The 16,820-nt window shown below is 41.0% G+C and overlaps 1 protein-coding gene across 2 annotated transcripts in view; it reads left to right on the forward strand.

The window, feature by feature from the left end:
* The first annotated feature begins 4,669 nt into the window (after positions 1 to 4,669).
* The window catches only part of plekhh1 (pleckstrin homology domain containing, family H (with MyTH4 domain) member 1), a 39,660-nt gene continuing 27,509 nt past the window's right edge, over positions 4,670 to 16,820 (forward strand). Inside the window, exons 1-2 of one of the 2 annotated variants that reach the window (XM_030719629.1) lie at positions 4,670 to 4,851; positions 8,975 to 9,146. In XM_030719629.1, coding sequence (XP_030575489.1) covers positions 9,003 to 9,146 — 144 coding nt within the window. In that variant the 5' untranslated portion in view covers positions 4,670 to 4,851; positions 8,975 to 9,002. Of the gene's footprint in view, positions 4,852 to 8,974; positions 9,147 to 10,925; positions 10,978 to 16,820 lie in introns of those variants that run through there. The other variant, XM_030719630.1, reaches the window with a different exon arrangement.

The following is a 16,820-nucleotide window of genomic DNA, read 5'->3' on the forward strand; positions in this document are numbered from 1 at the left end:
GCCTGACACCAGTTGTTTTGACTGAGAGCACTGAGGCACTGACTTATTGTGCAACACAAGGCAGAGCCTTTTGCCTGGCCAGCTATAACACCAAAATCCCTGCTGTAAACTCACTGTCCCAGTCAAAACTGATCATTTCCAGGATGGAGTTTGGAAACATTTTCCCCAGAAAGGTGCAGTTAATCATCTCAGAAAATGCTGACACACACAGTGGTTTGTATTTCTCACCATTAGATTGTGTTTTTGAGAAATCCAGAACCATTACAGTCACTTTAGCACAGCTCACAGTTTCAAACAAGTATATAGAGCCATATCACACTAACTGGACAAACAAATTGCTGCTACACTAAAAGAGAATTAAATATTTATATTAAAGGTTAACAGTAGAATAAAACCAATGGGTTTCTTAAAATTACATTTTTGGCATCCCTCCTATGTCCATGCAGTTGAAATAAGAGGCATTCACATACAGTGTGAATCCCACATCAGTCAAAAAACAGCAGAAGTTTATTAGCATAGATTCTTATCATGACATCATCCATTGGTTAGTGAAGTCCTGTTGCGAAGCCTCATTGACCCACCCTGAAGCGTGCCCTGCTTTATCATCTTTCTGGTCACTAATGGGGACTACTAATTTATAAAGCAAACGTCATGTTGAATTTATTAAGGCTTGAAATAGCAACTGAGACTATAACACTCATCAGTAGAGTATATTGCTGAGGTCCTAGATGAAATGAGCAGTAGAGTCGTTTTCCCATAAACTTTTATAATCTGACTTGTTTTTTTGCAACTAGAGGATCCCCAGTAGCCCCCACCTCTCTGCTGCCCATTAGAAAGAATGCAAGTTTAAGGCACTTCATCTGTGGCTTCACTTTATAGATTCAGAAGCTGTTTTAGTTTTTAGTCATGCGAGCATCATGATCATGACTGCAGAAATGTCATGTAAATGTAACTGTCATCTGATAGGTCCAGTATTTCGGTCCAGACTGAAGTACTGTGCAAAAGTCTTGAGACACCCCTCATTTCTTCATATTTTTCTTGGACAGTTGGGAAATGGGTGCCTTAATAATACTAGCTTGAAAGTCAATATTTGGTATAACACCTTTATTCTCTACGTAGTCTTCGGGAAAAGTTCTCCAGGCTTCTTGAAGCACATGCTGAAGCTCTTCTTTGGATGTGGCTGCCTTTTGCTGCATTCTGTTCAATAACGTTAAGGTCGGGGCTCTGGGGAGGCCAATCCATGACTGATAGTGTTCCACTGTGTGTTTTTAGGTATGCCCTTACTGCACTGGCATTATGTTTGGGATCATTGTCATGCTTTTCAGATGGCATTACATGATAGATCCAACCTGACAGTACTTTTTATAATCAACAGTGACATCAGATCTTCAACACCACTGACTGAAATGCAGCCCCAATGCAGCCTATGCTGTTTCTCAAGAGCTCTATCAGTGTTATAGTAATAATAGTGATGATTTAAGCTTTAAAACAGCACCACCCTCAGGTCAAATTTACACACCTGTATTCATCAATATTTGGTGAACAAATACTCAACATTACCTTCAGCATCAGCTTAACTTTGAACTGCTAGAAAGCATTGCTAAACTAAGGTGGTGTTCTCTAAAACTCAGCATATTGGAAATGCAATTGTGAGCATGTTGGTGTACTCAAAGAAAAACCGAACTTAGAGCACCATTTTCCTTAAGTACACAGCCTCAGAGAAACACTAGTATGTGGCTGCAGACTTTTGTTAGACTTATGTTAACATCCACACATGCAGGGAAATGACTTACTGTAGCTGTAATGGTCTGACATAAACACAGAGACTGTTCAAACAAAACATATCAGGGTTTTAGCAGTGAGACGATAATAATATGAAAACATGTATAAGATGCCTTTTTGAGCAGGCTGAACAAAGCATTAGTGTTACCGAAAGGCTTTTAAATAAACATGTGATGTTATTCCAGTGTAATCCATTGCCTCGCATCTCTGTCCACTTTTTGCACAAATCAGCAGCTGAGAAAATTTTTGTGGTTATTTGTGTGTATTCTCGGGTCTCTGTCTGAAAACTTCTTCATGCGTGCCCTCTCTATTTACTGCCTGCAGTCAGTGGATGCAGCAGGGTGGTGTCACACCACTGCATGTTTGTTACATAACAAACTAACTTTAAAAAAAAAAACAAAAAAAAAACTATATATATATATTATATATAGATATATATATATATATATATATATATACTATATATGCCACGGTTCATTGTAGGTCATATTTTAATTACATCTGTTTGTTGCTGCTGTTTTGTTATTATACTAAGAGACTTGAAACTGAACTGCTGCTGTGTGCTTAGATCAGATGCTGTGTAAATGTAAAAGGAAGCTTGTAATAATGATTTTTTTTTTAATTTGGGTGTAACATGCAACATTTAAAATGCACAGACAGACACTATAAAATGTTCCAGATGGAGATATGCAAAGTCTATGAGTAGAAACCGATCTTCCCACCAGGGCCACTGGTCTGGCCTTCTGATTAGGCCCCATTTGTCTCCAAACTACACTGCTGATTAAAGCAGCTTGACTCTGAACTATTTTTGACATTTGAGGGACTCCTTGTGAGGTTTAAGGAATGAAGACCAAGGGGATGCAAGACCTGAGCCTACATGTATTTTGTCGGTGTGGCTTCAACTACTCCCAAATGATCCCCTAACAATTCTTTTACTGCCTAGATAATGATTCAGTACAGTGGCAAAGCACCACACATTGGTTTAACAACTTTTGATTCCAGTAAAGCCCAACCTGCAAGCTTTACCAATAAACATGCAAACTGTAATTAGGCTACTTAAAACCTCAAAATTGGACTTTTTAGTGCTCACACATGGTGGTCTTTAAAATTCTTGATATCAGAGGTAATGTACAGGTTGCCTTTAATGACTTTTGTAAGTATAAGTCAAATTGTATTTATAGAGCACCTTTCAAGGACAAATGCGCTTACAACAAAATCCTAGAACATCAAAATAAAAAGTTTTCAAAAGCAAACTTTCAAAAGATGAGTTAGTCCACAGATCTCAAGCTCAGTGGGAGAGAGCTCCCCGAGTGTGGGGGCCACTGTTGCAAAAGCCTTTAGTTCTCAGCCTTGTTGCACATCCACCAGGCCCTGATCACTGACCTCAGGGACCTGCTGGGATGTATGGGGGTAAAGGTTCGCTGATGTATGCTGGTGCCTTGTCCATGCAGACGCTCTAAAAGTCAAAAACCACAATCTTAAAGTGGACCCTCAGTTTAATGGTGAGCCAGTGCAGCTGGGTCCGCAAGGGTGTGAGTACTTGGAAGACTCAGTCTGAAGCCTCGCAGCAACGCTCGGGTCAATCTGCAGATGTTCCAGGGAAGTTTTGTTAAGACAAGCAAACAATGAATTAGAATAATCCAGATGTGATGATGTAAAGACATGAATAACAATTTCCAGTTCAGAGCATGACATAATGGAACTTAACTTCTTAAGTGATAAAAGCAAGAGTGAACCAGAGATTTAACTTGAGCATCCAGAGCAGAAGTGGCGAGAGGACCTAGATTTTCTATTACCTGTCAGGGGCACAAACAAGGATTTCTGTTTTCTCTTCATTAAGATGGAGAAAATTGTCAACTTTTAGTAGAGTCTAATCAACTATGCAAGATCTGTAGCTTAGAAACATCTCGGGGCTAAAAAGAATACAACTGAATGTCATCTGCACAGCAGTGATAAGAAATGTCGATAAAAGTGTTCAAAATGTGCTGAAGAAGGTGCAGACAGAACAGAAACCGTAAAGGTGCCAAAACAACACCTTGTGGCACACTGTAGGCAAGAGAAGTGGGAGAAGAGCTGTATGCAGCCACAGTACAGGATCATTCACACAGTTACAGAGAGAACCACTCCAAAGCAGACTCCAATACGCCCACCCAGTGTCTCATCCTATCAGGCATTATGTGATGGTCAACATCATCAACAGCAGCGGTCAGGTCCAACATCACCAAAAGTAGCGTTTGTTGCCACACTTCTCCACAGTTGTGTTGAATGTGATTTTCCGGGTGAACATTCAATGCAACTTTATGATATTACAGCATGGATAAGGATGGTGTGTCAAGTACTTGAAGCGCACACAATTAACTTTTCTTTAAAGTAAGAGATTGATTCTGATTGATTCTTTAACATTTTAAATGAAATATTTGATTATTGAAATGGCTGAAACAGAAGGGAAAAGGCAGATCTGCTTTTTAGCCAAGCTGAACATGAATCTGTGGTAGAAAAACCACTATGGTTCAGACTGAAAATCTCAAAAACTGTCAATGAGATGTATTCTAAAAACTATTGTGGTCACCTGACATCTTTTGTCTTAAAACATGAAGATGTTTCAACTCTCTTGTGCACAATAAACTCTGGTTTATAGGCTATAGGGAAACAGATTTTTTTCCCCTCCAGCAAAGAAATATTCACTGCTCTGTGTTTACATCCTAAAGGGAAAACCCAAGGCTGCCTTAATGCAATATCCTGAGCAGCTTCTGCGCACAAGGGGGGGCCTGACTCCTGGAGAAATTTGATCCCGCATTCGGCCCTTTAAAGGAAAATGGGATGAGTCTGTTGAATGGAGCTGTGAGTGAGTTTCACTGAAGTTGCTGCGCTCTAAAAGAAAGCCAAGGACGGCGCCGGGACGGACCGACACAAGAAATGAAAACACTGAAAAGAAATGAATGAGAGAGGCGAGTTGAAGTCGACGCATGAAGGAGACGTTATGAGCCGAGTTGTGACGAGTTACCGGGGAAGGTGTCCGTGAGAGGAGAGACTCGACTGAGAGGTGGGGATAGACAACAAAGTCACAAGGTAAAGTATCTGGAAAAGGGGTTCGTTTCAGAACCAAACTACTGCAACTGATCTATTTGATTAAAATGTTCTGCACAATCACGCGTGGATTTTTACCATCCTGCAAAATTGAATCAGGTCGCGCAGGAGGCTGCTGGGGACAAAAGACGCGGGTGCTGCTGTGTATTTTGAGAGATGCCTCAATGAACTTTTTTTTTTTTTTTGCTGACCAACGCTTTACGGTTGGTGCTGTGCTGCTAAGCTGCGCACACACCTGTTCCTTGTGGCCTTTATTTCGTACACAGTCTGGTCCTTGGAGTGGATCTAAAAAAATATTAAAGCTGCAATGTCTATATGTGAAGTAAGAAAAAAATAACATCTGTTGCATTGCATTTGCATGACCTTAGAGTAAAGTGCGCAGCCCCCCCCCCAGTCTTTTTCAGCATGTGGAGAAATCATAAAGGCTCACACAACTGCTCCAGATCAAGCTGCCTTCTCCAGCAGGAGCTATTGCTGTGATTTAACACATTCTCAGGCTGATATATAGACCCAAGATATATATATTCTGTTCCACACGGTGTGGTTAAGCGTGTCTCCTGCTATAACTCTTGCATTTTATGTCAGAAATAAAGCCCTTCTCCATGCCCTGCAGTGATAACTGGAAAAGTCGGGACTTAAAAGTGTGTGCACAGGACATGAGAGTTGCAGAGGTAGATGTTTACACCTCAGTGCAGAGGAATGTCAGGGCCTATATTTAAGCCTAAGACTGATAATGAGTGTGGTCAGTTTGCTGAGGCCTGTCATTAACCTGGGCTGGGAGAGAGCTGCAGGTTTGTTTGCTGGCAAAGGTTGTGAAGAGGAGGAGATGATGTGGAGGAAAGAAGGGAGGGTGGAAAGTGAGAGGTGTTGGAGGAGATGTGAGGCAGACAAGACAGATAAGATAACTAGGGAGGATAAAGGTGAGGTGTATTCATGATTTTTTAAAAATAGCCCAAAGACTTTCATTGGGCTCTGCAGTGTTATAAATGTCTAATTTGAGAAATTTAAAGTTACCTCTTGACTATAAGTACAATAACTAGCGCAAATAAGTTTTTTTTCTTCTGATTCTTTCATAAATAGGGTCAAAGATTAATAAATACTGAGGTGTTCATTTTTTTCTTTTTTTTTTTTTAAAGTGTGAGGCCTACTTGACCAGATGGGAGTCAACAGTGGCCCCCCCTTTGTTAAACATACGGGGCCACAGAGGAGAAGATAAGGCAATATTTAACACACCCACACTTGACTCCTCGTGATCTTGGATAGTTCGTCAGTGTCAGCTCTCATACACACAAGATCTGCCACGCTGACACAAATCTGCTGTGACTGACCCAGATTTACACACAAGCTGCTGTGCTGTCTGATGGGAGCCTTTTTCAAAGTGGGGGGACATGCCAGAATGCAGGGAAGCCAAGTTGGACCTCTTTGGAGACAGCAACATTGGGGATTTGAAATGTCTGGTGGGGATGATATGAACTGAACCACCTAATCACTTACATCACCACAGCTGCATGCTCAGCAGTGTGTCAGTGTGTGTGTGCACATGTGTCTGTTTCCAATCTATTCCTCTGTGTATCTCCATCTGTGTCTGCCTGTGCTCTGGTAAGCAAGCACTGAAGAGTTACGACTGACCGCGGAGTGTGTGCTTGAATATGCGGTGATTAAAGAGGTTCATGTCAACAAAAGGACTGATGTGGAATGGCAAAGGTGCAGTCACACATTGCCCCATCCAAACTGCTTTATTTAGATCTGTAATCATGAATATAAACTCACATTACCCAATATCAAATCTCACTCAGTGTGAGAAATAATGCACTGTAACTGTCAGCGGGAAGCAGTCGTCTGCAATGGCAGCCATAGAAACTATGCTGCTGGGATCGTTGCGGTGGCGTTTCCATTCAGTCGTCTTTCCTAGTGTTTGCTCTGGCCATGGCTGTGCGCATGTTCTTGCAGCTAGATGGAAGTAGAGAAGCTCCTGGGGCCTTCAGATCTATCTGCTGCCAGGAGAGCACTCACTGTTCCTGGGCTACATCCCTCCCATGCACCTCCCCACCCATCCGCTCTGGGTGGCCCAAGTGTTACCAAACATGGATCTACCATGCAGATCCTGGAAAGCTTGTTTAGTTGTCCTGGCTTTTTTTTTTCTAACCCTACCACTGAATGTTTCCAGCACCAGGGGAGATACTGGAGTAGAGAATAGTATTTATCAGATCATATTTAACACTAGACTCAGTGGAAAATTGTCTTCTGCATTTCTGTAAACCATCCCATGATGGAGGGTTATACTTGAAAAGGAGAAAATGACTCCAGTTTGATTCATGTTGGGCTATATTACTCCCACACACCTTGAGAATAAACTAATTCTTGACAAGCTGGTGTTGTTGGGTTCATTTTTATCTGCATGGACTCTGAGGTAGTGAGCAGAGAAGAATTGTGACTTTTTGTTACCTTTACTTGCCTTCCCTCCTCACTCTGTGCAAGTGTAACTTTACACTTGCTGATTCTTCAGTTGGGCACAGGTGAGCCTTAGCTTTAATAACCCCCATGTGTCCATCTAGCAAGGAGTACTAAAGGAATTGGTTCAGGGAGAATTAGCATAGCAGTGCTGAGAGTGTTTAACAAGCAAATGGCTTGTTTGCACCCAGCTGTTTTAATTCCTAGGGGAGCATCTGGCCTTGTCTTTCCCTCTTCTCCACAGTGTGACCCAGAAGGGCTTATTCAAGCCCACTGATCCCACCTCTTACCCACAGTGGCGTCTGGCTTTACATGACCCGCATACCCTCCTGTTTGCCCCAGAGAGAGAGAGAGAGAGAGAGAGACAGAGGAAATCTTGGTAGATGGACCTTGACTGTCCAGCCTGGGTACAGCGGTTGGCTGGCAGAAACCTCCACTCGCATGACTTCTGTAATTTGTTTGCTAGGCCTGTATTTATGAGCATGCTAATTGTAGGGAGCGCCATGGTGCAGTTATAGTTGCTGGACTTTGAACGTCTGCTGTTCTGCTGACGGTGTCTGGCTGCACTTTGAGACGGGATGTCTTTCTGTCTGAAAACTCAGCGTTTATAACTTGCTTGGGCTTCATTTGTCTTCATTTTGATGTGCAATGGCTCACACAAAACTGCAAACTAACATACAACCTCGAAGCTGATTGTTAAAACTGCTTTTATCTCAAGATAATCACACCTTTGAGTTCACGCAGTAGGCCTTTTAACCTTTCTAAATGAACCTTTCTAAATACCTCTTGTCAGAGACAAAAAAGACCCTAGTCAATCGTCCTCAGGTAAAAATAACTTAAGCACCCCAGTTTCCCACATTCAGTGCTCGCCCCATTCACTGTCGCACATTCTTTCCTCCTTTCTTTGCTACGGCAAGCTGGTGCCCCCCTCTTTAGCTGTGATGGGACTGTCATGCAGAAAGACACTATTGTGCCGCACAGGATCCCGTTTCGCTCCTTCCTTGTAATTAAGAAGGGATTGCATGGGGGAGAGAGCAGGGGATTGGGTTAGTAGGTAATTTGGCTAAAAAGCAGAGCGCTGACCTGCTTTGTGGCTGGCAGACCTGAGAGCCAGTATGCATGAACCAGCTCCCCCACTGACAAAGAGTCTCCCTGCTGAGGTTTTGTTCAGTGTGTGTGGGCATGTGCAGAGCCTGAGGAAGAATAAGAAAGAAGAAAAATCATTCTGTCGTGATCTCTCTACAGTGTTTATTTACGTGCCCAGCACATGTGTTTGGATGTATGTCTCTTTTTATTTTCAAGTCTTTATGTGTCACAGAGAAACACAGAAAGTAAAAGGAAGCTTTCATTAAACTTGTGTCATTGTGGATTCATCATGAGTATTTGCATTGCTCATGTTTCCTCAGTTAATCATGGGAAGTGTGGTCAGCAAGGGTTTTGTTCTATAAATGAAAACAGAAGCTGAAGCTCTTAAGGAAATGCCTTTCCAGGATGATTTTTTTATTTTTTTTAAATCTCCTGTTCAGGGATGTCATTTTCTGTCTTTGATCAGATTTGCAGTTTTTCGAATTCATGAGAGTTACATTCTTGACCATTAAAGTCAAACCATGCAGGCACAAAGTTTACAAGCAGATTTGTGTTTTCTGTATTTCAGTCCAGAGGAAGAGCCCTGAATTCTCGCTATGGCTGACGTGTTGGAGAGCAGCGGGGCAGGAGCCGTTGGAGCGGCCAGTGTGGATTGGCAGAAACGCTGTATCACTCTTGAAATGCAGCTGCTGAGGTTCCGGCTCCAGGCAGGGAAAATCCGAGAGCTGCTGGCAGAGAAGGTGAGAGTGTAAAGCATCATGGGTAGTAGTTACTCACAAAAACTGCCCAAAGTCATTCTCTTGTTTGCTTATTCACTGCTATCTCTTTAAAAGACACTAGAAATGAATGATGAGCAGTAAACTGAGATTTGGGACGCTTAACAGTTATCACAATTTTGAACACAGAAATATAGTATTGCTCCTTTAAAACTTAGCGCATGTGCTAATTTGTTCATCTCATTGGTTTAGAAGCATAATTCAGAGCAAAGATTTCACACTCAGACTGTGGATGCCTAATAAAGCCTCAGTATTAATGGTCCATAGTGTATTGTTAACGCATTTGCCTTACATGTGAATGATCCCTGGTTTGGGAGGGGGAGGAGACACAAGTAGTTGCTGTGGGCTGAGTTTAGACATCTACAGTGAATTCAGTTCAATTCAGTTCAGTTCAATTCAGTTTAATTTGTTTTGTGGCAAATCACAACAAACAGCCACCTCAAGGCACTTTATATTGTAAGGTAAAGACCCTACAATAATTACAGAGAAAACCAGCAATTAAAATGACCCACTATGAGCAAGCACTTGTCGACAGTGAGAAGGAAAAACTCCCTTTTAACAGGAAGAAACCTCTGGCAGAACCAGGCTCAGGGAGGGGTCATCTGCCATGGGGGTGAGGGGAGGGAGACAGGACAAAAGACATGCTGTGGAAGAGAGCCGGAGATTAATAATAACTAATGATTAAATGCAGAGTGTTGCATTAACAGAGTAAAAAGGTGAATGAAAAGACATACTCTACATCATAGGAACCCCCCTAGTCTAGTTCAGGGTCACTTGATCCAGCCCTAACTATAAGCTTTATCAAAAAGGTCAGTTTTTAGCTTATTCTTAAATAGAGAGTGTTTCTGTCTCCTAAATCCAAACTGGGAGCTGGTTCCACAGAAGAAGGGCCTGAGAGCTGAAAGCTCTGCCTCCCATTCTACTTTTAAATACCAGGTAAACCACAAGTGTGTCTGTTGTCCTGGTCTCTCCACTCAGCCCCAACTGGTCGCGGCAGATGACTGCCCCTCTCTGAGCCTGGTTCTGCTGGAGGTTTCTTCCTGTTAAAAGGGAGTTTTTCCTTCTCGCTGTTGCCATGTGCTTGTTCATAGGGGGTCGTTTTGACTGTTGGGTTTTATCTGTAATTATTGTAGGGTCTTTACCTTACAATATAAAGCACCTTTAAGATAAGGTGGAGCCTGATTATTCAAGGCCTTGTATGCGAGAAGAAGAATTTTAAATTCAATTCTGGATTAAACAAGGAGCCAATGATGAGAAGCTAATATGGGACAAATATGCTCTCTATTTCTAGTCCCTGTGGACTCTAGCTGCAGCATTTTGGTTCATCTGAAGGCTTTCAGGACAGCCTGATAGTAATGAATTACAATGGTCCAATCTAGAAGTAATAAATGCATGAATTAGATTTTCAGCATCACTCTGAGACAGGATGTTTCTAAATTTAGAGATATTGCAGAAATGCAAAAAAGCAGTCCTACATATCTGTTCAATATGTGCATTGAAGGACATATCCTGGTCAAACATTACTCCAAGATTTCTCACAGTGTTACTGGAGGTCAAGGTAATGCCATCCAGAGTAAGTATCTGGTTAGACACTGTGTTCCTAAGGTTTGTAGGGTTGAGTACAATAACTTCAGTTTTATCTCAATTTAGAAGCAGGAAATTAGAGGTCATCCAGGCTTTTATGTCTTTAAGACATTCCTGGCTTCATGGATAGATAAAGCTGGGTATCATGCATAAGATGCAGATGATACCCAGCTTTAGGATGAATCTTTGTCGAGCCCATGATGTGGGCTACGTAAGTGGCTGTCGTTGCCAGCAATTATGCTATTGCGTGGTGTATTGTGTGTTAATTACCTTGTGGTGGTGTCCTGTTTTTTTTTATTTACATGCAGTGCTAGCCACAATAGAAACAAATAAAATGCAGAGACTTCTTTCCCTCCTGGGTCTCCCACTCTTGTTGTGGTCAGCTATATTTTGGGGGCAAACATTTTTGTCCCATATTTGTACATTCCCTTATGTCCTTTCTGATAGTTTCTGCAGTCTCCCTCTGGGAATTTGCTGAGTCTTTATGCTAAGATTATGATAGCTAATCATATTGAGGTTATTTTCATTCTGGCACTGATAAATTCAAAAACACTGGTGAAAAAGTAGCCAGAAATGCACAGAAGGAATCGATCAGGGCTAAGTCCGGAAGTGAGCATTGTGTCTGTCTCAAACTAGATGCGATCATAATTTGATGCTGGCACTGGCTAGCTAGCTTGATTAACTAGGTTTATCTATAATTCACTGTGATATTACATGGGATATTATGGGATGCTACTTTTATCTTATGAAAAGAAACCTAAGAAGTCAAAATTACTAACAAGAGAGACTTTACAGCCAACCTTTCAGAGTGCCTTTTAATCCATTCCTGATTCACTCAAAGTGACACAGTTATAGCTGTCATGTGGCGGGGAAAAAGCCTACAGGGATCAAACACTGTCTTACTGATTTTGTACAAAGCTAAATGTGGACAGCTGTGACTCAAGTGGTAGATTGGATTGTCTACTAATCGGAAGGGGGGGGGGGGGGGGGTGGGGTGGGGGGGGGGGGAGGGGGGGGGGGGGGATTGCGGATGATCCCTGACTCCCAATTTGACCCTGAAACCCGAGTTGCCCCTGATGCATCCATCAAAGTGTGCAAATGTTAGAAAGTGCTTAGCCATTGAATTTTTCCTCTTTGTTTAACCTTGGGGGTTGCTGCTTGTTTTTGCACAGAAACTAGTTTTTACTAAATTTATACCTCGAAAATACTTCTGACTGAACAACCTAGTTTAACTGACAAAACTATTTTTAGTTCATAATAACTGTCCAGTGAGCACAAAGCAGCAGAAAAAATGAACAAAAAACCCACAAATGGAAATGTTTTTGGAGTTTGTTAAAACCTAAAGCCAGGGACAGAAATGGTTTTATTTAAGCTCCTCTACTTTTATTCTTAGGCTATTTTACCATAGCTGTTAGAGTGAAAACAGAAACTGGTAAAGTTGCCCTGAAATATTGGTTTGCAATCTTCAGGACCATTTTTTTTGTAAGGACTGAGATTTAACAACATTTCTACAACTTAACTGGATTTATATTGCGTGTTTTGTTTGGCTTAAGGTTTAAGCTTTATCACATGTTTGAGTGTAATATAGCAGTGATGTGGCATAAATAGTTTAGTATGAACTATGTGTGGCTTTTTGGACCATAGTATTAAGGAAATTTGATTTAAACTTGTCGTGCTTTGATCTGAAAAATTAGACATGCCACTAGATATTCTGAACAGACACTGTGCAGATCACATTTGCTTCATCACCTTCTTCTTGTGATCTGGGAGTGTACTTAAGTGTTTTGTGCATGAGGAAACTATTAAAGCACATGGCTCAGTTAGAAATACAGGTGTGGATGACTGTATGTTTATGAGTGCGAGGAAAGACAGATGAGATTACCCAGTTTATTTGGTAAACACTCGGTCCACTCATTGTGTGTCATCAGGGGTTGGCTACAGTTTCAGCCAAAAGGAATATTTACCATTTAACTCACTTCTGGTGCTTCCCCTCAAGCTGGGGAAATAACCGCCAGTTGCTGGCCAAATGCTTGTAAAATTGTGGCTCTTGTAAGGCCTGTCTACCAGACGCTTTGGAAAGTAATCAACTGTCATCAGGAGATTCAGTTTTCTGCTGAAGATTTGTTGGTAAAACTGGAAATGTTTGGATTAGAGGAAGGCATGAGTTTAGCATTAGAAATCCATTTCCCTGTTGTGACCTTTCTACTATTTTAAGTTGATTTACACATGGATGAGTGTTGAGATCCAAATAGCTCTGAGGTGCTTTTCTTTGCCACAGTGTTTTGCTTTCTTATTGTTATAATTCCAGATTTGTAGAGTGGTTCAGTCAGTCAGCAGTATGTTTACAGTCTATACATACATGTTTCTTATAGGCTTATAAAGAGTTAAAATTAATATTGAGCAGAACTGGGTTCAACTTATATGTTACTGTTATGTTGCTGTATTTTTTGCATTGTAACTTAGAAACAGTTTTGTTATTCATGTTATTGTTTGTATTGAGCTAATCTTTATCAAAAATGCCTCTTCATTTTTTTAATAACCTGTAGTATTGAGTATTTGCTTGGGCACCGGTATTGAATTTGAAATTCTAGTATCATGATAACCATACTATATTGGCATTTTTCATGTGGTGTCATGTGCATATTGCTCGAGGATTGCCCACCATATTGGAGGTGATACAACCATGGATTGCTAGGAAAAAATGTGCATTCCCCAACTGATTGCCAGTGCTAACTGGAGGTTGCTGGCTCTCACTGAGGGAATTTGGGTGCAAAGAAGGTGCAACACCAAAAACCTCCTAGTGATTGCTTTGGTTGCTAGCAGACTGCCACAGTTACCTTTAGTTTTTCATACTTGCAAACTATTAGCTGAAAAGTAGTACAATTTGAAAGAGTGTGACGCAAACCGGAAATGGAGAAGGTTTTCCATCAAAATAAAAGTTGTGCCTGTTTCATAAAGTGCAACTTTTACTAAGTTGCACTCACAGTTTCACCACAGCTCAGAGAGTGGTTGTCCAGTGTCAAACTACGATTACAGCAATGTGCTAATGATCAAAGCAATCCCAAGGAGGTTTTTCCCAACCGGTTGGGAGATGCACATTTTCCCCCAGCAACACGCGGTGGCCAAGGGGTCACTGTAGTGCAGTCTGTAGGCCTGTGTGACTGGGGCTTTAGCAATAATTTTCCCAGCAACTACCAACCAACTCCAGCAACTATTTGTAATTGGTTGGGGAATACTAATTTTTCCCTCACAACTGGTGGTTGCCAGATTGCCACAGATAGTCTGTAGGCCTGTGTGACTGGGGCCTTGTCCATTTCATCCTACATTATCGCCATGATTGTCACATTTCCAAAGTGGCAGACAAGTTAAAGTCACATAGTTAGTGGTCACATGTCTGTAAAACCTCAATAGTAACTGCAATTACTGGAAACGATGCATGCAGGGTGCATAGATAATTAGCTAATGATTAGTCAGTCTGAAAATAAATTATATCAGGCTGACTGAACAAAATGCAATCCAATCTAATTATCAAACTGATGGAAATATTCATGAAGTATTCATAAATACTCGATCTAGTGGTAAACCAAATAGTAGTCCGCAGCTGAAAATAGACTAAACTAACTACTCTCTTTCTTATTTTCTGTCCAGTCAAAAAAAATACACATTCAGTGTTAAATGTTCTTTTTGGCCATGCTGCTAAAACTTTTTTTTTTTTTTGTGAAAAGGTTAATTAGTCTTTCACTTCTTCTTTCACTCTCTCTGTTATAAACATATGCACACACTGTAAACTCTGACACACACAAACACACAGTGCAAAGCTGGGTTTAAGTAGAGGCCCGTGTTGCTGAGTGTGTTTTTCTGAGCTTTTTTGAGGGGGGGGAGGGTGCTGAGTGACTACCATTCCGTCATGTTATTACTGTTTGGAAAGACTGCTTCACGCTCTTCATCTCCTCTCTTGCCAAGTTAGGAGTGTTTTACGCATTGACCCACTTTGGTATGGAAAAACATGAAAAAAAAAAATTGACGCGGTTGCCTGTGACATGGCATTTATCTCGAGAGGCTGACTGAGAAGGAGCAAAGGAGAAAGAAAATGAGAAGGAGATGCCCCATTTGCCATGTGAGGAGTGTAACAGGAAGATTACTGTATTTAGAAATTTGTTTTAGTTTTAGCTGTAGACTGGGAAAGTGTAATCTATGTTGTCAGTTAGCTTATAAAACTGAAAGTTATCCCAGAGAATATAAGATGAGTTTTCAAAATATAAATGTAGCTTATGGGGCCACAAAAGTTAATAAAATATGAGGCGGAACATGAATGTGTTGAACACATGAATGGTAATCCAAAGGAAACAACACACTTCATCTAAACACACTGACTAGGGAACAATGATCAAAGCAAGAAAATCCTCCCCAAAAATAAATAAAATGTAACTGTTACATTTAGTCACAACTGACCTGTCTCATCACAGCATTTTCAACAAATTGATCTTTTTAACTCAGTAAAGAAGGAAAATCAAGACCTCAGAGGGAACCATTCAAGAGGTGACTTTAATAAAAAGAGTTCAATCAGAATCCTTAATGGGACTTAGTGGATTTAGAGCTTTGAGGAGGTAAATCCAGAAAGTTTAAAGTTTCACATCTAATAGGCAGTCCCAGCTATACCTCATTCAGAGGAATTTTTAAATTGGTTGGTGTTCCCACTTCTAGGTTTCCTTTCATTACTTGGCTAATTGGATGCTGGACAAAATTGAATTAATCTCTACCATAAGCCTTACATGGCCTCAGGAGTAAAAGTTGTTATCTGACTTAGACAAGTGTTCTCAGTCAGCAAGGAGGACTGCAGTGAGGTCACTAAGTACACGCTGATGTGCATGAACATTTATTTTCATGAGGAGACTTGTTTTGATCAGCGCTTTTTAATAGTTTAGCTGTAAAAGTCTATACTTGATCTAAAGGCTGTGTAGGTTTTTTGTTGTTGATGTTGTTTGTAGCTTTTGAACCTTCCTGTGACATCTGTGTTGCTGATAAAATGAACACCCTCTTTTTCCCATATCCATGCAAGTTTCATTGTGTAAAGTAGATTTAAGGTATAATAACTGAGATGAGTATGAAGCACTGGTTGGCGTTATGCATGTATTATTTTACCTGTCAGTATTGCATTGCATCTCTTTCCTGATTTGAAAAAGCGGTTTTAATATTTAGTAACCGAGTGGGCACATTTAGCTATCAACTGTGTGCAAAGGTTAATGATTAACCTTTGGGAGGCAGGTGGAATGTCTCAGTAAGCAGATATTTCACAGTGAAACCAATTTCTAGATTACCCATCTTTTCCATGTGCTCTTTAATGTTTAATGTGATGGCCTTTGTGATCAGTATTGACCATGAGTATACACCCATTTATATGAGTAGGTGAGTGTGTCCAAACATTTGACTGGTACTGTACATAAGAAAAAAATAGTTGTACAGTAACTATGAGATTTTCAGATCCTGAATATTGTCATGTAAAAAGTTTTCACAGGGCTCTATGTTGTCATATGAAAAATGAAGTGCACTCTTACTGCTTCTATAGGAATTGACAGGGCAAGTAGCAGCTAGATGCTACTAATCAAATGCATTTGATGAACTGACCATCAGCAAGTGGGAGCACCTCTCTAAGAGCACAAGTTTTGTGGTCTTAAGTATTCAGGTGTGTTAACAGAATGCCACAGTTTTCCCAGGACAGGACGTCCCATCAAATTCACTCCAAGATCAGACTGTGCAAAAAACATTGCAAACTCAAAAGATACATCTCAGACTCTACAGGCCTCAGTATGTTAAATATTAAAGTTCCTGTGAGTACAAATCGAGAAAGACTGAACAGGTACGGCTTCATTTAGAATGGTTGCAGGTGACTTTTGGAGCAATGTTCTTTGGATAGACGAGACCAAAGTGGCGACATTTGGCCATAACGCACAAATGCCATGTTTGGTGAAAACCAGCATAGCAGCGCAAACACCTCAGACCAACTGTAAAGCACGGTGGTGGAGGGCGCGGGGTTGCAGGAGTGGGGAGGGGAGA

The sequence above is a fragment of the Archocentrus centrarchus genome, chromosome 22 (assembly GCF_007364275.1).
Source record: "Archocentrus centrarchus isolate MPI-CPG fArcCen1 chromosome 22, fArcCen1, whole genome shotgun sequence".
Classification (NCBI taxonomy): domain Eukaryota; kingdom Metazoa; phylum Chordata; class Actinopteri; order Cichliformes; family Cichlidae; genus Archocentrus; species Archocentrus centrarchus.